This window comes from Schistocerca piceifrons, chromosome 3 (genome assembly GCF_021461385.2).
Source record: "Schistocerca piceifrons isolate TAMUIC-IGC-003096 chromosome 3, iqSchPice1.1, whole genome shotgun sequence".
Classification (NCBI taxonomy): Eukaryota; Metazoa; Arthropoda; class Insecta; order Orthoptera; family Acrididae; genus Schistocerca; species Schistocerca piceifrons.
The window spans coordinates 600730729-600757693 of NC_060140.1; the positions used below are offsets into that span (position 1 = coordinate 600730729).

A 26965-nucleotide genomic window follows, 5' to 3' on the forward strand; every position below is an offset into this window, starting at 1 on the left:
CACCCACAAAACTTCTTCCCCAACTCAAACAAACTATGCCACTCAGTCATTATGTGGTAAACAATGCGCGGATGTGGTGGAAAAGACACTGTCGATGTACTGTAATATTAAGCAACAGCACTGATAGTGCAAAGGATTTTACACTAAGTTCAACACCGGCCACTGATGTGACAGCATGTTTCCCCAATTTCAGTATCATAGCTAAACCATGCCCGTCTCCACTGTGCGACCATCATTGCGAACATTGATAGATAACTCAGCAGTACGTCCATTAACTCTTAACTCTCCAACACATAAATGATCAAAGTATTCGAGATAGCACTCTACACATTTCTATCACCTCGAGCATAGTGTTTAATTTTACGATCTATCTCTCAGTGTATGGGAGTCACAGAGCATTCTCCCCATCTTAGGGTAAAAGACCAACCTCACACAGTCATTGACCAAGTCACCCCGCAGCACCGTTAGAGAATTAATCTCCAAGCGATCAGAAGAAGAACGCTACAATCCACGTCTCGTGAATGACTATAGCTCACCAAGTCCCAACCCATCCAAGTGCATGAGATTTCTCGAGATGTGAGCATGTCGAGGAGCCTAGCACTCCTTATCGATGAATAGTAACAGATTTCAAAGTGCCCTAATGTAATATCATACAGTTAAGAAGAACAAGAAAAGACTTATTTTCATACTAGATGGATTTGAGACGAATTGAGTTGGACACATTTTTACCTAAATCAACGAAGCCATCAACTCTAAATTATTGTTCTAGAATCTAGGATCTGTACCTGGAAGGTATTGGTAAGACATAGAACATAAACACACACACTCCTAAGATTACAACATTGTTGTTGTTGTGGTCTTCAGTCCTGAGACTGGTTTGATGCAGCTCTCCATGCTACTCTATCCTGTGCAAGCTTCTTCATCTCCCAGTACGTACTGCAGCCTACATCCTTCTGAATCTGCTTAGTGTATTCATCTCTTGGACTCCCTCTACGATTTTTACCCTCCACGCTGCCCTCCAGTACTAAATTGGTGATCCCTTGATGCCTCAGAACATGTCCTACCTACCGATCCCTTCTTCTAGTCAAGTTGTGCCACAAACTCCTCTTCTCCCCAATTCAATTCAATACCTCCTCGTTACTTATGCGATCTACCAATCTAATCTTCAGCATTCTTCTGTAGCACTATATTTCGAAAGCTTCTATTCTCTTCTTGTCCAAACTATTTACTGTCCATGTTTCACTTCCATACATGGCTACACTCCATACGAATACTTTCAGAAACGACTTCCTGACACTTAAATCTATACTCAATGTTAGCAAATTTCTCTTCTTCAGAAACGCTTTCCTTGCCATTGCCAGTCTACATTTTATATCCTCTCTACTTCGACCATCATCAGTTATTTTGCTCCCCAAATAGCAAAACTCCTTTACTACTTTAAGTGTCTCATTTCCTAATATAATACCCTTAGCACCACCCGACTTAATTCGACTACATTTCATTATCGTCGTTTTGCTTTTGTTGATGTTCATCTTATACCCTCCTTTCAAGACACTGTCCATTCCGTTCAACTGCTCTTCCAAGTCCTTCGCTGTCTCTGACAGAATTACAATGTCATCAGCGAACCTCAAAGTTTTTATTTCTTCTCCATGGATTTTAACACCTACTCCGAACTTTTCTTTTGTTTTCTTTACTGCTTGCTCAATATACAGATTGAATAACATCGGGGAGAGGCTACAACCCTGTCTCACTCCGTTCCCAACCACTGCATCCCTTTCATGTCCCTCGACTCTTATAACTGCCATCTGGTTTGTGTACAAATTGTAAATAGCCTTCGCTCCCTGTATTTTACCCCTGCCACCTTCAGAATTTGAAAGAGAGTATTCCAGTCAACATTGTCAAAAGCTTTCTCTAAGTCTACAAATGCTAGGAACGTAGGTTTACCTTCCCTTAATCTTTCTTCTAAGATAAGTCGTAAGGTCAGTATTGCCTCACGTGTTCCAACATTTCTACGTAATCCAAACTGATCTTCCCTGAGGTCGGCTTCTACCAGTTTTTCCATTCGTCTGTAAAGAATTCGCGTTAGTATTTTGCAGCTGTGACTTATTAAACTGATAGTTCCGTAATTTTCACATCTGTTAACACCTGCTTTCTTTGGGATTGGAGTTATTATATTCTTCTTTAAGTCTGAGGGTATTTCGCCTGTCTCATACATCTTGCTCACCAGATGGTGGAATTTTGTCAGGACTGGCTCTCCCAAGGCTGTCAGTAGTTCTAATGGAATGTTGTCTACTCCCGGAGCCTTGTTTCGACTTAGGTCTTTCAGTGTTCTGTCGAACTCTTCACGCAGTGACTACAACGTACTGCACTTCCGTGCACTGCTCATGTTCAGTGTAGAGAAACTGTGAAGAAGGTTGTATGTCTGATAGGCGGGAAAGGTATTCGATCTAACATTATAGCCCATTTTTGACTACAACGTACTGCACTTAAGAACGGGCTATAATGTTAGATCGAATACCTTTCCCGCCTATCAGACATACATCCTTCTTCACAGTTTCTCTACACTGAACTATCTTATCGAATGGTAAAACATTTCCTTTGCATGATAGGAGCGCAATATAGCTTTGCGGAGACGTATAGTGTCCACTGTTCACATCCGCCCACGGTTCAGAACTTATACCATGCCTGTATAAGGCCTACATAAAATGATAGTTACTGGGGGAGGGGGGGGGGGGGGGAAATAACGTAAAGCAGCAGCGTCCGACACGTGAAAATTACAAGTCATTCCGTCGCTGACTCTGTAAACAGCACATCAGTCGGGCAAATGTGTACACAAGGATTGCAGCGCATCACAAGCTCTTACCGCTAAGTTAGTTATGACCCTGAAGTCTCGATTGTACACCCAAGTTGCGACAGGGCCGATCGCATAAATCAAAGCTCCTTTAGAGGAGTGTGTCAAGTTTCTTCACACATGAGATGGAAGTCCTCTGATGACCGACAGGTTTACCGTTAACGGTTGCAAGTAGACAGTGATTTAAAACACATACTGAACACATAGATGTATACGAGTAGAACACAGGCTGTGTCACGTGACTGGTGCATCCGGAATCACTGGTACCTCAATAGACATACAGTATAATGCAGCCTCAATGGAGAAAAAATTGACTGCCTCTCTTATTCCCTTCGTTTCGTGGTCCAAGATTTCCGGGATTCCTCCTGTTGCAGCATACTTGGTCCAGTATACAAATCGTTCGGCGCGAACCAGAAGATAGCAAAGTACTTCCTCAATTTCACCGCTTAGGCTCTATATTCAGTCAATGTGGCGCAAGCGGACCAGCTTCACTCGCGTCATTGTCGTCGTCTAGGTGAACATGTATTTGGATAGGAATTTCACGGGTGTGGAGTACGAATGGGGCTGTCACCACCTCATGTTTTTTGAAACCGAGCAGGGATCCATGCGCGGTTTGACGGCTGTCAGGCATGTGACTTCGTGGGGGACACGGTGTGGTGGTGGGTGCTTGCATGCGTCTGTTCTGTTATTTTGTGAGTGGCCTTGTAGGCTGTGTCATGCGTTACTTGGACAGTTTACGTGTACTGAGCGTGTTTTTGCAGATATGTGTACTGCATTATTTAGGAGCAGTTTGCTATTGTTTACAAAAATTATGATTTGTTTGTGCGTCTGTGAGCTGTGCAACATGGACCCAGAACATCTGGGTGGGTATTTTGAGATAGTGTGATAAATATAATACATGCCTAAATAAAATGTTCGAAAATTGTTATAGAGTGCAGTCATTCCCTACTCTTACCAGCAGCCCAGAACAGGCCGAGTCGTTTTCCTTAACCATCTTGATTTACGTCAGGAAAGGAACAACAGCGTCTTCTGCTGGTGGTACTTGAGTACTAGACCTCGTGGAGAACATACTGTTTGCCGCCATAATGGATAACTGTACTTGCATCACTTGGTGTCACGGTGGCGTCCTCTGATGGCGACGAAATGTACTAAGCCAGTTGGGGTCTGGAGCTCGTGGTGAACCCACTAGGTGGCGCCATCTTAGATTATGGTACTTGTGTCACTACAGCGTCCTCTAGTGGCATTGATATGAACTAAGTCAGTTGGGCTATGGACTCTGTGGCGAATACACTTGGTGGTGGTGCTGCCTCTAATTGTTTAAATAAAGGCTGGTGTATGATTTCGACAGTTAACAATTAGCAAGCAGAGTCTTTTAATTGGATTATTATTTTGAGAATTTACGAGTTGTTAGGCTATCTGGACGTAAATGTATTGCATTATTCATTGGTGGTTCACATGTGTGTAGGTTGTGCAATGTGATATTTTTGGCAGTTTACAATTAGCAAGAGTGTGTGTAGAACCTTATATGTGAGTTATGTAGGAGTAGTTTGCAGTCCTGTATGATGTGGGGGATGTCAGAGCGAGTGTTCTGTGAAAGATATAATAGATTCCTTAATAAAATGCTCCCAAGTAAATAAAGCACATGGCAGATTTCGGTTGTTTCATAACGTACTAGCAAAATCCTATCAGCACACTGAGGAAGTTGCTTAAAAAAACTAGTGTTCCCATCATAGAATGTTGTTCAGACATGTGGGACCCAAACCAAATAGGAGTAACAGGAGACACTGAACGTATATAAAGACAGGAAGTACGGACCGTCACAGGTTTGTTTGACTCATAGGAGAGCGCAAGGAGAAAGACGTCAACTTTATCGGGAAAACCTAGTTTCAATAACCGCAATGAAGTGAGTTAGCTTTCGACAATGACGCTGGAATAAACTCTTTGAAAAAAATAATAATTTGGAAATTTGTGGTAAGTTCTTATGGGACGAAACTGCTAAGGCCATCGGTCCCTAGGCCTTACACACTACTTAAAGTAACTTGCGCTAATGACCACACACACATCCATGCCGCGCGAGCCGTGGCATGGCTTCTTAGACCGCAAGACTACCCTGCGCGGCAACTCTTTGAAATTCGGGTAAAGTAGAAAGAGCGAAAGATCCTACACAACGTTTACAGAAACCAGCGGCAGTTATAAGAGTTGAGAGGGAAGTAAAGGAAGCAATGTTGAGAAGTGAGTGAGATATAGTTGTAGCCGACTCCCAAAGTTATTCAATTTGTACACTGGGCAAGTAGTAAAGAAAACCAAAGAAAAATTTGGTGAAGGAAGTAAAGTCCAGTGAGAAAGAATAAAAACTTTGAGTTTTGCCGACGACATTGTAATTCTGTCAGAGACAGCGAAGGACTTGGGAGAGCAGTTGAACGGAATGGACAGTGTCTTGAAATTAGGACGTAAGATGAACATCAATAAAAACAAAACAAGGCGAATGGTATGTAGCCGAATTAAATCAGAATTTAGAGACAATTAGATTAGGATACGAGATACTGAAAGTAGTAGATGGGCTTTGTTACTTGGTCAGTAAGACAACTGATGATGGCCAAAGTAGAGAGGATATAAAATGTAGAGTGATAATGAGAAGAAAATAAAGAGAAATTTATTATTATCTAATATACATTTAAGTGCTAGGAAGTACTTTCTAAACGTGGACTTACTTTTGAAATGTGGTGCTGCAGAAGAATGCTGAAGATTAGAAGAGTAGGTCATGTAATCAACGCGCATATACTGAACTGGAAAGAAAAAAAATTGTGGCAAAATTTGACTAAAAGAAGGGATCAGTTGATAGGACACATTGTAAGAGATCAAAAGATCACCAATTTAGTACTGAAGTGTGTGTGTGCCAGGGGGGGGGGGGGGGGCGGGAAGGAGTATTGGTCCTTAGTACTATGGGACTAAACATCTGAGGTCATCAGTCCCCTAGAACTTAGAACTACTTAAACCTAACTAACCTAAGAACATCACACACGTCCATGCCCGAGGCAGGATTCGAATCTGCGACCGTAGCAGTCGCGCGGCTCCGGACTGAAGCGCCTAGAACCGCTCGGCCACCACGGCCGGGAAGGAGTATTAAATGTAGAGGGAGACCAAGAGATGAATGCAGTAAATAGGTTCAGAACAATGTAGACTGCACGAGTTATTCGGCGATAAAGAGGCTTGCACAGGATAGAGAAATGTGGAGAGCTGCATCAGACCAGTCTTCGGACGAAAGACTACAAGAACATTATCTAGAAAGATACTGCAGTCTCATACGTATCGTTCCCATAGGGACAATAAAAAACTTAGGCTAATAGTATCCTAGGCGAGGTATTTAAACAGTCATTGCTCCCACACCACATACATGAATGGAACAGGAAGAAATACTAAAACGTGCTATAATGATAAGTACCCTCTGCCATCGTGTAAATAAAGCTAAAGAAGTGGAGACTGCCTAAGGCCTGAATATCGGACGTGCGTGAATAACATCTATCAATATCCACATGACAGCGCACTGATGACCGTAGCAGTCTGGTCCCTTCAAGTCCACAAACCACCACATGACAGCCTGATCCCCGTTTTCAAGAAGGGACGTTGAACAGATGTGCAGAACTATAAACCTATATCTCTAACGTCGATCAGTTGTAGAATTTTGGAACATGTATTACGTTCGAGTATAATGACTTTTCTGGAGACTAGAAACCTACTCTGTAGGAATCAGAATGGGTTTCGAAAACGACGATCGTGTGAAACCCAGCTCGCGCTATTCGTCCACGAGACCCAGAGGGCCATTGACACGGGTTCCTAGGTAGATGCCGTGTTTCTTCCGCACGGCGTTTTATACAGTTCCCCACAGTCGTTTAATGAACAAAGTAAGAGCATATGGACTATCAGACCAATTGTGTGATTGGATTGAAGAGTTCCTAGATAACAGAACGCAGTATGTCATTCTCAATGGAAAGAAGTCTTCCGAAGTAAGAGTGATTTCAGGTGTGCCACAGGGGAGTGTCATAGGACCGTTGCCATTCACAATATATATAAATGACCTTGTGGATAACATCGGAAATTCACTGAGGCTTTTTGCGGATGAAGCTGTAGTATATCGAGAGGTTGTAACAATGGAAAATTGTACTGAAATGCAGGAGGATCTGCAACGAATTGACGCATGGTGCAGGGAATGACAGTTAAATCTCAATGTAGACAAGTGTAATGTGCTGCGAATACATAGAAAGAAAGATCCTTTATCATTTAGCTACAATATAGCAGGCCAGCAACTGGAAGCAGTTAAATCCATAAATTATCTGGGAGTAGACAATAGGAGTGATTTAAAATGGAATGACCACATAAAATTAACCGTCGGTAAAGCAGATGCCAGACTGAGATTCATTGGAAGAATCCTAAGGAAATGCAATCCGAAAAAAAGGAAGCAGGTTACAATACACTTGTTCGCCCACTGCTTGAATACTGATCACTGGTGTGGGATCCGTACCAGATAGGGTTGATAAAAAAATGGTTCAAATGGCTCTGAGCACTATGGGACTTAACAGCTGTGGTCATCAGTCCCCTAGAACTTAGAACTACTTAAACCTAACTAACCTAAGGACATCACATACATGCATGTCCGAGGCAGGATTCGAAACTGCGACCGTAGCAGTCGCACGGTTCCGGACTGCGCGCCTAGAACCGCGAGACCACCGCGGCCGGCTATAGAAGAGATAGAGAAGATCCAACGGAGAGCAGCGCGCTTCGTTACAGAACCATTTAGTAATCGCGCGAAAGCGTTACGGAGATGATAGATAAACTCCAGTGGAAGACTCTGCAAGATAGACGCTCAGTAGCTCAGTACGGGCTTTTGTTGATGTTTCGAGAACATACCTTCACCGAGGAGTCAAGCAGTATATTGCTCCCTCCTACGTATATATCGCGAAGAGACCATGAGGATAAAATCAGAGAGATTAGAGCCCACACAGAGGCATACCGACAATCTTTCTTTCCACGAACAATACGAGACTGGAATAGAAGGGAGAACCGATAGAGCTACTCAAAGTACCCTCCGTCACACACCGTCAGGTGGCTTGCGGAGTATGGATGTAGATGTAGCTGTAGATGTAGATGTAGTTATGCCGACTGTTAACATTCTACTGCACGTTTCAAAGAATCTGTCTGCGATATCTTCTTCTTTAACAATGGAAGGGACCTTTTTTTTACTTAACAGAGGACATCATTTGGGGACAGTGTTGCACCTTGAGACAAGTTATGCCTCCATGGAGTGTAAGTATCCAAGCTCAATGGTTGATAACGAGTTCATCACAAAAGCAGTAAATGGTGTGCCGAGAGTAGGATTCGTCATGAATAGGAATGTAGGACCGACAGTGAGCTATTGTTAATAATTCAGTGATTCTCAACAGAATCAACAGAAAAGTAAAGCCAACAACATTAGTGCAAGAATACTTGCCGACGACACAAGCAGAAGATGAAGAGATAGAGATAACATAGAGGATATTGAACGTGTAATACATTTTATAAAAGGAGATGAAAATCTAACGATCACAGGTATTTGAATGAAAGAGGAGAAATTGTAATTGAATTCTGCAATAAATTTCAGCCAGTAATAGCGATTATACTGTTCAAAAATCACAAGAGGAGGAGGTATACTTGAAAAAAGCCTGGTGGCATGGGAAGATATCAGCTGGATAAAATCATGGTCAGACAGAGATTCCTAAATCAGGAATTGGATAGTATGGCGTACCCAGGAGCAGATAAATTACAATTTATTAATGATGAAGTGTAGACTTAAATTTAACATAACTGTTCAGAAGAATTAATCGGGAAAGAAGGGGGGACAGAAGAACTGACGAATAAAAAGTCCGTTTGAAGTTCTCTAAGTGCACTGATATTGCAATAATGAATCTCACAACAGGCACTTTGGCTGAAGAGCAAGGGTCATCTCTAAGAAAGGATATCACAGAATTTCAACAGACAAATACAGGTTTAAGAAAGCTACAGGTAGTTCAACTAACAAAATAATTACATCAATTTATAGACAAAAGGAAGAAGAACAAAAATTTTCAGGCCAAGACAGGAATTCAGCATTTTAAGTTTTTTAGAAATGTAACACACGGAAAGTGCATGGAAGTTAAAGTGTACTGGCAGCCGGAAAAGACATGCAGCAATGGAAAAGGAAACGGTTGTCAGAAGGACTGATTCAGCATATAGAAAAATCAGAACAACCTTTGATAAAATTAAAAGAAAAAGGCTCGACATTAAGAGTGCAACAGGAATTCTACTGTTAAATGCACAGGAGAAAGGAGATATCTGTAAATTGAAGGACTCCACGAGAGGAAGGGACTGCCTTGTGACATGACAGAAGAAGAATTGGGAGTCAATATGGAAGACATAGAAGACAGAGTATTATAGTCATGGTTTTGGAGGACTGGTCATCACACAGGACAGAAGGCATAGATAATGTTCCTTCTGAACTCTTTAGATCATTGGGAGAAATGGCAACCAAACGACTGTTCAAGTTGGTTTGTTGAATCATTGAATATTAGGTACGCCATCAGATGTTTTGTAGTTATACAAGATAAGAATGAGAACTGTCACACATTCTGTCGAACAGGATGCTGACAAGAATAATATACCGAAGAATGTTCAGTTTACCTTTAGGAAAGGTAAAGGACCAGAGAGGCAAGTCTGACTTCGTGACTGATAATATACCCAAGACTTAAGAAAAATCTAGATACGTTCACAGGACTTTTCAGCCGGTCGGTGTGGCCGTGCGGTTCTAGGCGCTTCAGTCTGGAACCGCGTGACCGCTACGCTCGCAGATTCGAATCCTGCCTCGGGCATGGATGTGTGTAATGTCCGCAGGTTAGTTATTTTTAAGCAGTTCTAAGTTCTAGGGGACTGATGACACAGATGTTAAGTCCCATAGTGCTCAGAGCCATTTGAACCAGGACTTTTCAACCTAGAAGAAGCGTTCGACCACGTAAAATGGTGCAGATATTCTAAATTCTGGGAAATTGGGTAGATACTATGGGGAAAAAATGGTAAAATACAGTACGTATAAGAACCAAGAGGGAAAAATAATACTGGATGACCAAGAACAAAGTGCTGGTATTAGAAAGGTTATAAGACATGGCTGCAGTCTCTGGCCCCTACTATTCAACTTGTCACCTAAGAAGAAATGATGCAAATAAAAGAAAGCTTAAGCAGTAGGTTTAAATTCAGGCTGAAAGGATATCAGTCGTAAGATTCAGTAACGACATGGTTATCCTCACAGAAAAATGCAGGACTTAAGGACTGGAATGAATAGTCTAATGAATACACACCTTGGATGGAGAGTAAACCAAAGGATTAAGTAAGCAATGGGGAGTATCTGAAACAAGGCAAGCAATAAACTTATCATCAAAACTGGGGCCATGAAGTAGACAAAGTGAAGGAATTATTCTCCGTTGGAAGCAAAATAACTCATGGCATGCGAAGCAAGACTGATACAAAAAGCAGACTAGCATAAGCAAAGATGGCAATTGTGGCCAAAAGAAATGTACTGCATGTTGCATCAAAAGCCACCATGCTGACAGTCAGTGGTACTCCAGATGTTCTCTCCATGCAGATACTCCTTTTTCTGCAAGATACATAATGTGGCAGTATGATTCTGCACAGCCAAGCGAGCAATAAATCTGCCCTCTCAGCCACCAGTCAGATGGGGCTGTCGAAATCCTACATGTCCTTGAGTAGAGCCCATGGCCTTCCTGAACACACGACTCCATAGCTGTATGCTAGCCATGACATTCCCTCTCTGTTCATGTGGATGCTTGTCTTGTTGTAAGGTACGTGACATAGCAGTAAGATATTGCATGACTGAACATGCAGTACTTCTGCCTTCTCAGGCGCTAGACACATGGCTCATCGAAATCTCGCATGCGGTTTAGTATGGGCCTCCTGAAGACACTGATACGATATTCATATGAGAGTCGTTGGATGCTGGTCAATACGAAAATCCCAACGATAAACTGCAGTCTGGCTAGGCCATGATCCAACAAGTGCTGAAATAGTCTGCTGGTAAACACATGAGTGAGCAGCGCTCTTGGTGGGGCAAGTGGCCTTTCCCAGGAAAACCTGGCAACTGCGCTACAGGCACACCCACATCCTGTTCAGCAGTGCAGTTCAGTGTGCGATGACTCACGTTGATTAAGTTCGTGTGATTTTTCTTAGCACTGTCACTCAGTTCAGTTAGTATATTTTGTGGTGCAGTTCGTTATTAGGAAGTGAGGAATAAGCGTACTACATCAAGAAAATCTGCACAATGCAAAGAAGTATTTTAGGAGCAAAGAGCTTTCAGTGGTCTGTAACATAATTAAAGCATGCGTTACAGAGTTGGCAGAAAAAGGATTGTTTGGTAGTTCATGCAGAAGTAAGCCTTACTACAGTAGGATGGGTCAGAAAAGAAAGTAAAAAGAAACTATGCGGTTTGCTGAAATCTCCAAGAAAGAGCGCTAAGAACTTCATGAGAAAGCCCATCATTATAAACAGCTCCACAAAATTGACAATTCAACGAACAATTTGAGACTTTTACGTAGAATAAACAACATAGAACAGAAAAGAGTGCCAACATAAGGCAAATTACTTATTGTGGTAAAACAAAAAATCTATTTTCCTTGTCAGAAATATATTTTGCATAAGACACTGCGTGAAATGGGATTTATCTGGAAGAGATGTGTAAGTAAAAGAAAGATGCTAGCAGAAAACGATAATGTATTTGAGTGGCGATGCAAATACTTGATAAGAGTAAGAAAATGAAGAGAGTAAGGCGGAAAGTTCTTTTGCGCCGACGAAACTTGGGCGGACAACAACATTACTTTCAGACGCTATTGGCAGGCTCATAACATTTTTGACAACTGACAATACACTAAATATTCGATATCGCTAATATTGTACAGATACCTTTTAGATATGTTTACCAATATGGTGACAAAAAATTCTTGTGAATCACACTATGGAACATGCGAAATTAATAATTCCCCGTTAGCTTTTTGAATACAACTCGTGTAACATGAACTGCTGCATTTCACCTCTTAGCGGAAGCACAACAGAAGACTAAGCGTTAAATTGTATACGGTTTTTAAACTCCTGCCTGAATGTATCCATCGTTTTAGGAGGAGATACTAGAAGAACATTCAATCAGATGAACAGGCATTCGTTTCTATATTCGTAGTAGATGTATGAATACTGACTCACTCGTATGGCTCCCGTTCCTGCGTTAATGTAATTTAACCTATAACAGTGTTAACTCGGTAAGTATTTTACCTAAAATTAAATGCTGCCCGACGTATCTGCGCAAAGAGTCGCCACAGATTTAAAGTGCACACTGTGAAAGGTTCGGTACAACATTGTAAACCAATCTGCAGAAGCATCGAGGCCCACTAGAAAGACAGGCCATGGCACTGCAGGTCTTAGCAGTGCCAGCAGCCGTCTCCAGAGGAGAGCGAGTAGCTACACTGACAGAAAAAAAATTGCAACAGAAAAAATAATTAATGTAGAGTAATGAAATTACGGGAATACATTTGTCTAGGTAACATGAAATTACGGGAATACATTTGTCTAGGTAACATGTAAGAGATTAACATTGTAAGACCTCAGGTTAATGTAAGCACGAGATAAGCCGTTCCAAATGAGAAATTTCGGTACATTAAAAACCGGTGCAACCGCCAGAATGTTGAATGCAAGCATGCAAACGTTGATGCATTGTGTTGTACAGGTGCCGCATGTCAGTTTGTATGTTGCAGTTCCATGCCTGTTGCACTTTATTGGTCAATGCAGGGATGATTAAAGCTGGCTGTGAATGACGCTGGAGTTGTCCGATGATGCCCTACATGTGCTCAATTGCAGACAGATCTGGTAATCAAGCAAACCAAGGCAACATGTTGATACTCTGTAGAGCTTTTTGGGTTACAACAACGTATGTGAGCGAGAGGAAAGCTGTTGGGAAGCTCTCACTGTAACACAGTTCATGAATGGCAGCACAACGGGTCGAATCACCAGACTGACATACAAATTGGCAATCAGGATGCGTGAGATAACCAGCAGAGTGCTCCTACTGTCATAAAAAATTACATCTCAAATCATAATTCCAGGTGTAGGTTCAGTGTGTCTAACATGTAGACAGGTTGGTTGCCAGCCTTCAACTGGCCTCCTCCTAACCAAGGCACCGCCATCACTAGCACTGAGGTAGAACCAGCTTTCATCAGAAGACACAACAGACCTCCACCCTACCGTCCAATGAACTCTCGGTTGACACCACTGAAATCGCAAATGGCGATGGTTCGGGGTCAGTGGAATGCACCCTGTAGAGTGTCTACAGAGCTTGGAGCTGTCTCTGAAGTAACCCGTTTGTAACAGTTCGTTTTCTCAGTGTGGTGCCAACTGCTGCTTAAATTGCTGCTGCAGGTACAGTATAATGTGCTAGGGCCATACGCTGAACACAATGGTCTTCCTCTCGGTAGTGCCAAGTGACTGACTGGAGCACACTCTTCTTGCGACCCTACATTCTCGTGATCACCGCTGCCAGCAATCATGTCAGTGGCTATACTCCAGCCAAGTCCTCCTGTAGTTTTGTTTAGGGGATATCTAGGTTCTTGTAGCCATATTACATGTATTCGTTCAAGGTAAATGATGTGTTGATAATGGCTTCTTTGTCGCCTTAAAGGCATTCTTGACTAACATCATCTTACCACGTTCAATCTCAAAGTTAACTGACGCTAACAAATGTTACAGCGTAAAGCAAATCTGATTTGCATCCTCATAGTGGCGTCACTAGCGCCACTCTTACGCGACTGGTGTGAAATTTGAATGGACATCATCTTTCAGACATAGAAACGTGCCTACCTACTTTCATCTACGTTGCACAACTCCTTCTTGGTGTCGCGATTTTCTTTTTTCTGTCAGCGTATTTCAGGCGAGTGTAATAAATCTTAACTGTGCATTTAAATGGAAGCTCTCTACAGGGTGGTCCATTGATAGTGACCGGGCCAAAGATCTCATGAAATAAGCATCAAACGAAAAAACTACAAAGAACGAAACTCGTGTAGCTTGAAGGGGGAAACTAGATGACGCTATGGTTGGCCCGCTAGATGGCGCTGCCATAGGTCAAACGGATATCAACTGCGTTTTTTTAAATAGGAACCCCCATTTTTATCACATATTCGACTAGTACGTAAAGAAATATGAATGTTTTAGTTGAACCACTTTTTTCGCTTTGTGATAGATGGCGCTGTAATAATCACAAACGTATTAAGTACGTGGTATCACGTAACATTCCGCCAGTGCGGACGGTATTTGCTTCGCGATACATTACCCGTGATAAAATGGACCGTTTACCAATTGCGGAAAAGGTCGATATCGTGTTGATGTATGGCTACTGTGATCAAAATGCCCAACGGACGTGTGCTATGTATGCTGCTCGGTATCCTGGATGACATCATCCAAGTGTCCAGACCGTTCGCCGGATAGCTACGTTATTTAAGGAAACAGGAAGTGTTCAGCCACATGTGAAACGTCAACCACGACCTGCAACAAATGATGATGCCCAAGTAGGAGTTTTAGCTGCTGTCGCGGATGCTACATCAACATCGATTGCACCCGTACCATATTTCTATACACCAGGAATTGCATGGCGATCACTTTGAACGTACTGCCACTGGATACAAGAGAAATTACGGGGCGGTGACAGATTTTTTTGCACGCGTTCTATTTAGCGACGAAGCGTCATTCACCAACAGCGGTAACGTAAACCGGCATAATAGGTACTATTGGGCAACAGGAAGTCCACGATGGCTGCGACAAGTGGAACATCAGCGACCTTGGCGGGTTAATGTATGGTGTGGCATTATGGGAGGAAGGGTAATTGGCCCCCATTTTATCGATGGCAAACTAAATGGTGCAATGTATGCTGATTTCCTACGTGATCTTCTACCGATGTTACTACAAGATGTTTCACTGTATGACAGAATGGCGATGTACTTCCAACATGATGGATGTCCGGCTTATAGCTCGCGTGCGGTTGAAGCGGTACTGAACAGCATGTTTCATGACAGGTGGATTGGTCGTCGAAGCACCATACCATGGCCCGTACGTTCACCGGATCTGACGTCCCCGGATTTCTTTCTGTGGGGAAAGTTGAAGGATATTTGCTATCGTGATCCACCGGCAACGCCTGACAACATGCGTCAGCTCATTGTCAATGCATGTGCGAACACTACGGAAGGCGAACTACTCGCTGTTGAGTGGAATACTGCCAAATTCATTGAGGTTGACGGAAATCATTTTGAGCATTTATTGCATTAAACAGCATGCGTTCTCAGAAATGATAAGTTCGCAAAGGTACATGTATCACATTGGAACAACCGAAATAAAATGTTCAAACGTACCTATGTTCTGTATTTTAATTTAAAAAACCTACCTGTTACCAACTGTTCGTCTAAAATTGTGAGCCATGAGTTTGTGACCATTACAGTGTCATCTATCACAAAGCGAAGAAAGTGGTCCAACTAAAACATTCATATTTCTTTACGTACTACACGAATATGTAATAAAAAATGAGGGTTCCTACTTTTGAAAAAACGCAGTTGATATCCGTTCGACATATGGCAGCGCCATCTAGCGGGCCAAACATAGCGCCATCTGGTTTCCCCCTTCACGCTAGACAAGTTTCGTTCTTTGTAGTTTTTTCGTTTGACGCTTATTTCGTGAGATATTTGGTCCGGTCACGATCAATGGACCACACTGTATAGTAGATGACAAAGTTAAGACCTATAGTGGGTACTTTTTCATTGTCATGCTAATTTCCCATGAGTCCTGCACGGAGCTGAGTGTTCGCGAAGAATGGCGGACGAGGCGACTAGTGTGACGACCCAAGTTTCTTGTAGGGCCCGTATTTCTCGTAGAAGCATCTTGTGATGTAGCTGGGTAGGCAGAGTGAAGACTCGCTCTCTCGCTCATGAGTTTACCGACAAGCTACAGACATTTCTCCTACTTTCGCAAAACATAATATGATCTTCTCAAAAGCAACCAACATTCAAATGTTGTTTCCGATCAAATGCGATTTCTAGCTGAGAAACCCACTGCACAGTCTCTCCTTGTGTATAGAATGTAATGGCGTCGCTCCTATCCAGCTTGTGTGGTTGTACTACTGTTATAAAACGAAATGCTAATCAACGGGATATCCAAACACACTGTACATTTCATACCAATGTCACGTTTGTTGCATGCTGTCTTCGTGGTGCATAGATTTCAAAGGCCAGTAGTGTAGTTTGAGAAGTGGTAGTGTGGGAGGTGATCGGGGGCCGGCGCCTGTTGGCCGCTGTTGCAGGCGACAAGCACGTGACCGAGGTGGCGACGATGGCGCTGGACCTGCTGGCGGCCGCAGCACTCTTCCCAGTGCCGCACCGGCCCGGAGAGACGCTGCAGATCCGCTGCGGCGCCCACACGGGGCCCGTCGTCGCCGGCATCGTCGGCTCCAAGATGCCGCGCTACTGCCTCTTCGGCGACACCGTCAACACCGCCTCGCGCATGGAGTCCACCGGCGAAGGTTAGTGGTTCCGTGTAATTGACGAATACAGGGGTTGGGCAGGAATATGTAAACACTGCGAGAAATGGGTGCTTGAACGTAAATGCAATTGCTAACCAAGCCCGCAGGTTGCGCTGTTGTATTTGACCACGAACGGCATCTGTGCAATGTCCTCAATATGTCACAAGTGTCAGTTGTGATCAGAACAGTATTCTCTGAAATTTTACGTGCTTTATGTCGGAGCTAAGTAAATTCGAATGTGCGCAAGCTGTTGCTACTAATACGGTGGTTGCTTCCGTAACCGAGACAGGAGAAGGGTTTGGCCTTTCAGGAAGCACCGTATCCAAGATTTATATACCAAACAGAGGAAGCGGAAAAACATCATCCACTCAGTCATATCCAGGACAAAAGTGTGTGTTGAGTGACCGTGGCGGGCAGTCATTGAAGAGGATTGTGACGAAAAATAAACAGGGCGAGAGCTGCAGAAGTCACAGCAGGACTGAATATTGCACTTGCGAACCCTGTCAGCACAGCACCACAGTGAGACAAATGGAGCTCCATAACCAGGGCGAGCTGGAATTCCAAAACCACTCATTGATGCAAATGCCCAAACAGGAAAAGCCATAAAACCCGGAAATGTCATTTTGTCGGAAGAGTCTTGTTCATACTGCTTCCAGCTTCTGGCCTTGTTTATGCCCAAAGAGTGAAACGTGGTTGGGATTCGGTCGTGTTTTTGGAAGCCGTTTCATGGTGTTCCATGGGCCCATGATTACTCTGCAAGGTTGCATAGCTACCACGGTTGGTTGGTTGATTTTGGGCAGGGGACAAAACAGCGACGTTACCTGTCCATTGGATAAGGGAAGGTTGGGGAAGGAAATTGGCGTGCCGTTTCAAAGGAACTGTTTTGGCATTTGCCAAAAGCTGTTTAGGAAAACCTATTCAGGATGGCCGGATGTCAGTTTGAACCCTCGTCCTCCCGATTGCGACTCCAGTGTTCTAACCACTATCTACCAAGGTTTATGTAACCATTTTGCCCAATCATTTCTGTCCCATGATACAATATTTTTCCACACTGCTGATGCTGTGTTCCAAGACTACAGCGTCCCTGTTCACACAGCTCAAATCGTCCAGGACTGGTTTTGTGAGCATGAGTATCAACTTCAGCATCTCCTCTGCCAATACAGTTACCAAATTTCAATATTACTGAGCCTTTGTCGTTTATTTGTAGTGAAGCGTCCGTGACCGCTATAGACCTCCATCGTCGTTACCCTAACGTGCCACTATTTTGCAGGAAGAATTTAATGAAATTCGGCAACAACAAACAAAGGTTGTGGTGTCGCCTCTTCCAGATAATCTACGAACTAGTTCCGAATCGTCGCTGATACAACGCCTGCTGTGTAAAATACATGAACAAAATGGGTCTTGTTGGGATATTACTTCATAAAACACTGTGATAAATTTAATTTGCTATGAGACGTTGTTATGTTGTATACAGTGTACAGTTTCTTTACGGAATCTGCAGCTGTTACCGATGTGCTGCTCGGTGGAACGAGCAGCAACCACCATAACGCAAATATCATTGTCCCACACTTTTGGCGCTTCTTCTATAATTATTCGCGATTCTAGAGATGATTGTTAGGTTGTGACCCAAGAACAGAGCTTAAATTTATTTGCACGTTTCGCTCTATAGTATGACACACTTATTTATAAGGAGTTTTCAAATCAAAAGGTACGAAACGTCATAACAATCAAACCGGCTGAAATATTCATATGGTGCTTTTGGGATAACGTAGTGAGACATCTAAGCAATGAAAGCATGGACTGTCAGCTACCCCTAAAAATTTAAAGCTGTACCCTCAGCACGCAAGGTGGGCCCTCCATTGTTTTTCGACGTCCGAAGTCTTGATACTCATCGAATTCCTCGAGAACAGAAAAGCCATTAACAGTAAGGTGTACTGCGAGACACTACGTAGCCTGCGTAAGTCCATCAAGAGCAAACGGCCTGCGCTGCTCACGGAGGGACTGATTCTGGTCCACAATAATGCGCATTCCCACATCTCCAAGGTCACGCAAAGCGTAGTGTCCTGGTTCAGGTGGGAGCAGCTTGAGCACCCGCCCTACAGCCCGCTCATTTCGCCCTACGACTTCCATGTGTCTGGTCCGCTAAAAACCCATCCCCCAAGCCCTTCAACTCGGATGACGAACTGAAGGATCAGGGGAGGCCTGGCTCCTGTCACAGCCACAGTAATCCTGGGAACAGGGAATCGTTCGACCCGTGGGACAATGGGGTAGTTGTGCTCAGGCCTGCCGGCCGAAGTGGCCGTGCGGTTAAAGGCGCTGCAGTCTGGAACCGCAAGACCGCTACGGTTGCAGGTTCCAATCCTGCCTCGGGCATGAATGTGTGTGATGTCCTTAAGTTAGTTAGGTTTAAGTAGTTCTAAGTTCTAGGGGACTAATGACCTCAGCAGTTGAGTCCCATAGTGCTCGGAGCCATTTTTTTTGCTCAGGCCTCTGGTGATTATTTCTGAATAAAGAGCCACAGTGTTGTTTCGTACCTTTTCTTTTGAACACCTCTAATACATTTCACTGTTATCGAATGCAGTTCTGTCACTAGTTCCTTCATCTTGTACCTTCAGTGCCGGCCGAGGTGGCCGAGCGGTTCTAGGCGCTACAGTCTGGAAACGCGCGACCGCTACGGTATCAGGTTCGAATCCTGCCTCGGGCATGAATGTGTGTGATGTCCTTAAGTTAGTTAGGTTTAAGTAGTTCTAAGTTCTAGGGGACTGATGATCTCAGAAGTTAAGTCCCATAGTGCTCAGAGCCATTTTGTACCTTCAGTCAACATCTCTCGTCGACAGCTGCTATCCCGTATTTTGCAGACTTGCCTTAAAATGTGATTTTCAGCATTTGATACATCAAGTTCCGTGATTGTAGTGGTAGATATTCATCTTATCTACATTTCATTGTCTATTCATCTTGTCTATATTGCAATACTGTGACCATGTCATCTCATAACCTTCAGAGATATGTCTAATTTTTACCAATTAATAGTTGTCATAAGACGCGTTTCCTTCGTAATGGTACAGTGTCTTCAGGTAATGGAGTAGTTCAGTTTGCCTATTGACAAAACACCGTCTAAGAATAACTTTCTTGAATAGTGTCTGTGGTATTTTAACCATGGGAAACATGGATGGAACGCAACAGCTGTGAAAGGTATTGAAATATCGTTTGATTGTCGAAAAGAAAAATCTAAATTCGGTAATCGGATGGGAAAAATCTAAATTCGGTAATCGGATGGATTGCTATGGCCACAGACATTTATGTGGAACACTAGGCAAGGCATTTGATCTGGAGACTGCAGAGTAGACGCTTCATTTTAAGACTGGAGGGCAGGGACTTCACAGCTAGCCTGCAGCCAAGAGACTTCAGGTGATGGCCCTCATGAGACTTTGCTTCTGACCGTCACTTCCGTTAATGACAAACACCCAACCCTGACTGCACCCAAAGCACATGCACAGCGTGTCGCATCCATGCCACTATCTGGATATGTTGTCAACCGATTCTGCATTCTAAATTCGGTAATCGGATGGATTGCTATGGCCACAGACATTTTTGTGGAACACTAGGCAAGGCATTTCATCTGGAGACTGCAGAGTAGACGCTTCATTTTAAGACTGGAGGGCAGGGACTTCACAGCTAGCCTGCAGCCAAGAGACTTCAGGTGATGGCCCTCATGAGACTTTGCTTCTGACCGTCACTTCCGTTAATGACAAACACCCAACCCTGACTGCACCCAAAGGACATGCACAGCGTGTCGCATCCATGCCACTATCTGGATATGTTGTCAACCGATTCTGCATGCATTCAGCCGCTCCGCCAGCAGCCAGATCATAGCCCGATAAATGATCTGCTCTACCGTACACCCATGAAAGTCTGCCTACAAAATATCTGTTTTTTCTCTTAGTAACAAAGGAAACCTGGTAACCAGATCAAGAGATTTTTTTATTGATAACAGACATATTATTAGCCTACTCGTATTATTTGATTAGTAGTGATAAGTATTGATTTACATAGGTGTTACAATCGTGGTCCGAAACACGTTCTGTAAAAGTAAATTCTTGTAAATAATGTATTTAATTTCCTTCAGCTGCCATATTTGTTCCTATTCTTAAATATTTGTTGGCATACTGTGAGGGTACAGCTCGATATTGCTGAAAGCCAAACCTTTAAAAAACCCAACTGCAAGCTTGCGTCTTACTCACAACGTTTATATGCGACACATGTTCCGAAAGACGAAAACCGACTTTCGGAAACCGTTTTTCGCTGTCGCGCTTACTTGTTAAGGCTAGAAACGAAGTTGCTAGCCATGTTAAGGGAGGCACATGGAATGCACCTGTTTCGGTTTTTGATTTATTCAGCACAATTGCTATTTCTCTTCAGTTAAATATTGGAGGTAGACAGCTTCACCTACGTTTACATCAAGGTGCATTTAATATTTCTACTTATACACTTCACAAAAAGTCACTCCGACTATATTAGCCGAATGTTTTTAACAACAGGACGTTACATGAACACCCAAGCTCGTTTCAAAATGGTTTATTGTTTACAAGGGAGCGAAAATCGATTGTGGCAATCGAGAACCGGCAGCTAGAACCGAATTTCCAGAATCAATTTTGCCGTGTTTAAATGATTAATCAGAAGCGGTATTGGGAAATGGGTCTACGAAATCCTGTTTCGGGAGCTTCACGTTAACACAGCGACTGTGATGGGAAGAGGAGGAGTGTCTGAGTGCATGCTTATTCTGAGTCAGTCACTGGTGGACACTGAGAGTAGGAGATATCCCATGACTGCAGGACGGCAGCAGGTAAACTCGTGCTATGGACCAGCAGCTGGAAGAACCCACATGCGCTTATCCATTGGCAAGAAGCATGCAAGGGGCGGAAACGAGTTACCACAGCGACCACTAAATAGGCATAAATTCAGTAGAAACCGATCCGAGACAGTCACAGAAAAACCAATGACACACAAACATACGACGAGTGCATGTATGAAACGTGCCCTCGATGAAGCAAGTACTTTTTAAGCACTTCAGTACTAAAGATTTAACAGTTAAAATGAACTTTAAGAATTTATGTATTACCAATGCCCTGTGCAACCTTTATAAACTAAATGTCCACGGATAGTGCTTGCGGATCCCTATCAGAAATTATAGTACAATTTTTGTAAATATTACATATTTTGAACTACACGTTGGAATATGTATTCTGAGCATTAAAACACCAGTTTTACGCAAAACAATTAATAATATATTTTTACTGTAAAGAAACTCCCAAAAATTCTCCAAAAATATTTTTAAAAATCCTTTAAAAATCTTTCTGATAGCGAATGAAAATTTTTCCAGGCCTCATTAGCTGTTTAGAGGTTCCTTCATTAGGTAACACAACCGGTTTCACGCCATTATAGGTGCATTTTTAGATGATAATAACTTTTCACTTCATAAGGCTAGAGAAAATGTACGCTGTCCCAACATTTAAGCTGTAAACTGATCTTTTGTGTAGCCTCTTAAAAGACTGATCATCATATTTCACGGACTTACACGAGGTATGTCCACACAGTAAGTTCCGTTTGGTTATATAAAACACACGTGTACAGATGCAGAAAAAATATTTATTGGTCAAGAATCTACGAATGTTAAACTACTTTTCTACATAGTTTCCGAAATTTTGTAGGCACTTGTCACAGCGTGGTACAAGTTTTTGTATGCCTACTTCATGGAAGTTTGCCGCCTGTATATCCAACCATGTGGTAACATGTTCTTTCAGCTCGTCATCATTGTTGAAGTGTTGACCACCAAGGAGTCGCGAGGACTTGTTGTGCTTAATTTTCCCGTCAGTTGTGTGAACCAGTTCATCAGTAACCACAGACGGGCATCCACTTCGTTCTTCATCATGCACTTGATCACGCTCTTCATTGAATAGTCTGACGCATCTTCTAACCATTGAATCACTCACAGTATTTGGTCTGTGAACCTCGCAGATTTGCCAATGAATTTCCTTTGGTTTAACTTTCTTTGCAGTTAGAAAACGAATCACAGATCTGATTTCACACGCAGTGGCATTTACAATTGCAGCTGATATTATAATGAAGCACTACAAAGCACACGCCGGCGGCAGCGATCTGAAAATGGCGTACATGTCTTCTCCTTGAGTCAGAGTAATTGCCGCGCATGCTCGGAATTGCGATCGTAGCGCTGCCCCAGATAAAAACAGAAACGGAACTTACTTTGTGGACAACCCTCTTACACCATAAGGTGAAGGTCAGAAGTGTCAAAACTCGGCCTCCAATAGAAAACCAAAGCTGCGTTTTTTTCTTTGGAGATACAAAATCATTTATAAACATACATAACTTATGAAACTTCCTGGCAGATTAAAACTGTGTGCCGGACCGAGACTCGAACTCGGGACCTTTGCCTTTCGCGGCCAAGTGCTCTACCAACAGAGCTACCCAAGCACGACTCACGCCCCGTCCTCACAACTTTACCTCTGCCAGTACCTCGTCTCCTACCTTCCAGACTTTACAGAAGCTCTCCTGCGAACCTTGCAGAACTAGCACTCCTGAAAGAAAGAATGTTGCGGAGACATAGCTTAGTCACAGCCTTGGGGATGTTTCCAGAATGAGATTTTCACCCTACAGCGGAGATGATACATACTTATCTTTAACACATCAAAAGATAATTAAGGTGAAGACGTTCACCACTTCAGTCTAAATAAGGATAGGAACAAAAAGATTGTACACTAGTTGCTCTGAATTACTTTCATATTTCTCAGACGAAGAACAACAAGAAAAGCCTTTGGTAAATTTCATTCCCAGTTGTTCATTATTAAAATACGACAGGATTCTGCCAAAATTGCAACAGAATTGCCGATTTATTATTGTCTGAAATGTTAGATTAGATTAGATTATATTTACCTTCATTCCAATTGATCCATAGTGAGGAGGTCCTCCAGGATGTAGAACATGTCAGAAAAACAACAATACATGACAAATATTTACAATTCAAACAAATAAGCTAATGTAGCATTCCACAGGTCCCAAGTGGCATGGTCGTCATTTTTTTAATGAACGCTATATGAAAGAATCATTTTAAAATACTAATGCATTGAATTTAAAATAAAAAAGGTTTTTTTATTTATAAGGTAATAAACGTGTAATACAATTACTAAATACTTATTTACAATGAACACATTACTGCACTGAAATTGTGCAGAAGTTATTTGTACTTATATATATATATACACAAATCAGTTGGTTCTACTGAGAAATTCATCAATGGAGTAGAAGGAGTTGGCCACCAATAAATCCTTTAGGCTGCTCTTAAACTGAATTTCATTGGCTGTTAAGCTTTTTGTGGCTGCTGGCAAGTTATTGAAGATGTGTGTTCCTGAATAATGCACACCTTTTTGTACAAGACTAAGTGACTTTAAATCCTTGTGAAGATTATTTTTATTTCTAGTATTGATTCCATGAATTGAGCTGTTGGTTTGAAAAAGTGATATATTTCTAATGACAAATTTCATTAAGGAATAAATATATTGGGAAGCAGTAGTTAGTATCCCTAGTTCCCTAAACAGGCTTCTGCAAGATGTTCTTGAGTTCACACCACATTTAACTCTGACTGCACGTTTTTGTGCCCAGAAAACTTTATCTTGGCTTCATGAATTGCCCTAAAAAATAATCCCATATGACATTATGGAATGAAAGTAAGCATAGTATGCCAGCTTTTTCATTTTTATATCCCCTATGTCTGACACAACTCACATCGCAAATAAAGATTTGTTAAGACACTTCAGCAGTTTTGTGGTGTGCTCCTCCCAGTTGAATTTATTATCAAGCTGTAATCCCAAGAATTTAACACTGTCCACTTGTTCTATCTGCTTGTCATCGTACGTTAGGCATATAGTCGTGGGACACCCCTTACAAGTTCTGAACTGCATGTAGTGTGTTTTTTCAAAGTTAAGTGACAAAGAATTGGCTAGGAACCAGTGATTAATATCCACAAATATTTTATTAGCTGACCTTTCTAAGACTACACTTGATTTCATATTTATTGTAATGTTTGTATCATCAGCAAACAAAATTAACTTGGCTTCTGATAGTGTTACTGATGAAAGGTCATTGATATACGCAAGAAAAAGTAAGCGCCCTAAAATGGAACCTTGTGGGACCCCACATGTAATCAGTTCCCAGTTGTATGATGCCTGATAGCTTGATACACATCTCTTTCCTAATAACACCCTTTGTTTCCTGCCAGAGATATAAGATTTGAACCATTTTGCAGCATTTCCTGTTTATAATATTCTAATTTACTTTAAAGGATATTGTGATTTACACAGTCAAATGGCTATGACAGATCACAAAATATACCAAAATATACCTTTTCTCATTCGAAGAAGGATAATCGGTTATTGGTAATGGCTACATTTCTTTTGATGACAAATGTAACTATCCTTCTTTTGCCAAAATGCAACATAATTTAAACAAACTCACCTTGCAGTAGCTATTGTGACAGAATCCTGAAACAGTGTGTCTCATTAAACAAACTGTTGGTTATCAGTGAGGTCAACACCTTACGGGAAATCTCATTATGTCAGTTACAATAGCACATGAGAAGAAATTTCATGTTTTTCATACTAGGAAATTCTCTTTTCACTAGCTATCTATGATTCTTCAAAAATTACAGTACTGATTTGAAAACATTAAAATAAAAATTGTGGCCTCTGCAAGATCACCATAGATAAAGTTCAGTATATTAACCATGTGGCAGAATGCACTCCTTTTTTAGTGCTATCATTTGGCAAAATTTCGTTTCGATATTTCGAACAGTTTACCAGATATAACGGATGTTATGAATATTTGATTCCTGTGTGCATTGGATTGGAAGTCAATGTTCTACATAAAATCTATTTTCTCATGACTGGGGACAGTTATAGATTCCTTCCCAAATTCAAAGAAAAATTCAAAATGTTAGCTATATTTCATACACAGCAACATATGGTCTAATATGCTCCAAATGCAAGGTCATAGCTACCCCAATTTTTCATTACACCGTTTTCGAATTTGTTACTTAACGTGAAATGTCACAATAACTGTAACCATTAACGAAATGGTGGGTATTTCACCCTGAAACTGACAGATAAAGGCGCAAGTAGCACTGAAATCTTTTTTTTTACCTAATACACTCTGTAAAATCGTTTGAGAAATGTTGCAGAACATGCACCTCAATTCTGTCACTACAGCACCCCACCAAACCTGGACGACACTGCGTGATATCACACCAAGTGTATCATGTTACTCTCTTTAGATGGTGGCGGTGTGCCCCAGAAAAGTCTTGCAATGTCACTACATTTCACTATAAGTATTAATGTCTCAGCCGACAGTGTTTTTTTGTCTTAAACGGAAAATTGGTGAACATTCATAATCGAATGAAGATATAAATACAAAAGCTGTTTTTTTAACAGCATTCGATTGCCTGAGGAAAGAAAAGTGCAAAGCTGTCAGCCACTGTCCAACCATCAGGAGTAGAGGTCTCATAAACATCTGTGCTGCTGCATTAAATATAAGCAAATGTTTATGAAGGCCACAAAGTATGATGTGCTTTTGTAGCAATCACACTTATGTGAAGCTATTCAGACTTCCACGATATGCACAACCTGCTTGTGTCTCACCCTTGCGAGCTGTTTTTGTCAACATTATAACCTCCTCAGTCCTGAGCTTATATTTTATGGACGAAGATTTTATATTAGTGGTTGATACCCCCTTCTAGGACAAAATAAGACTAAAATGCTAAATTTAAAGGACTGATGTGATTCGCCAAAAATATAGATGTTCAATCTGAATACTATTTATATTAGAAAATAACTGAAATATAACTGTGATAAACAGCTTTCTTGAAGCATATGTTGCCATTTACTGGAATCATGCAGAAATAAAAACAGGTCATGCACAGAAATCACATGGTATAAACTGCATCCCACACTCAGGCACAGTGTATCTAGTTTATTCCCTGAACTACAAAAAAATAAAGAGTTGGATGTAATGTACTCTGTCCAGTCACATTAATGTGACCACCTGTCATAAGCCTGAATAATCACTCTTTGCTGTACAGACTGCTGTAAGCCATGCAGGAGGAGAGTTAGTGAGGTTCTGCAGTATACACAAGGGACATGGGGCCACGCTGACTCCTGTGCCGTGGCCAGCTGCACTAGGTTCCTAAGCTGAGGATCCATGGTGAGACCAGCCTGATCAAGGCGGACCCACAGATTTTAGTCTAGGTTTCCATCTGGGGAATTTAGTAGCCACAGGAATATAGTACTCATCCTGGTGCCCTCTGAACCACGCACATACACTTCAAGCTGTGTGATATGTTGTCATGCTGATAGATGCAATTGTGTTGAGGAAAACCAAACTGTATGTAAGGATGGACATGGACCCCAAGGAGAGATGCATACTTGTGTTGA

The 26965-nt window shown here is 42.0% G+C and overlaps 1 protein-coding gene across 1 annotated transcript in view; it reads left to right on the forward strand.

The window, feature by feature from the left end:
• LOC124789699 (receptor-type guanylate cyclase gcy-19) overlaps positions 1 to 26965 on the forward strand; it is a 442435-nt gene that overhangs the window by 346112 nt on the left and 69358 nt on the right. Inside the window, exon 11 of the mRNA XM_047257147.1 lies at positions 16251 to 16469. Coding sequence (XP_047113103.1) covers positions 16251 to 16469 — 219 coding nt within the window. The remainder of the gene's footprint in view (positions 1 to 16250; positions 16470 to 26965) is intronic.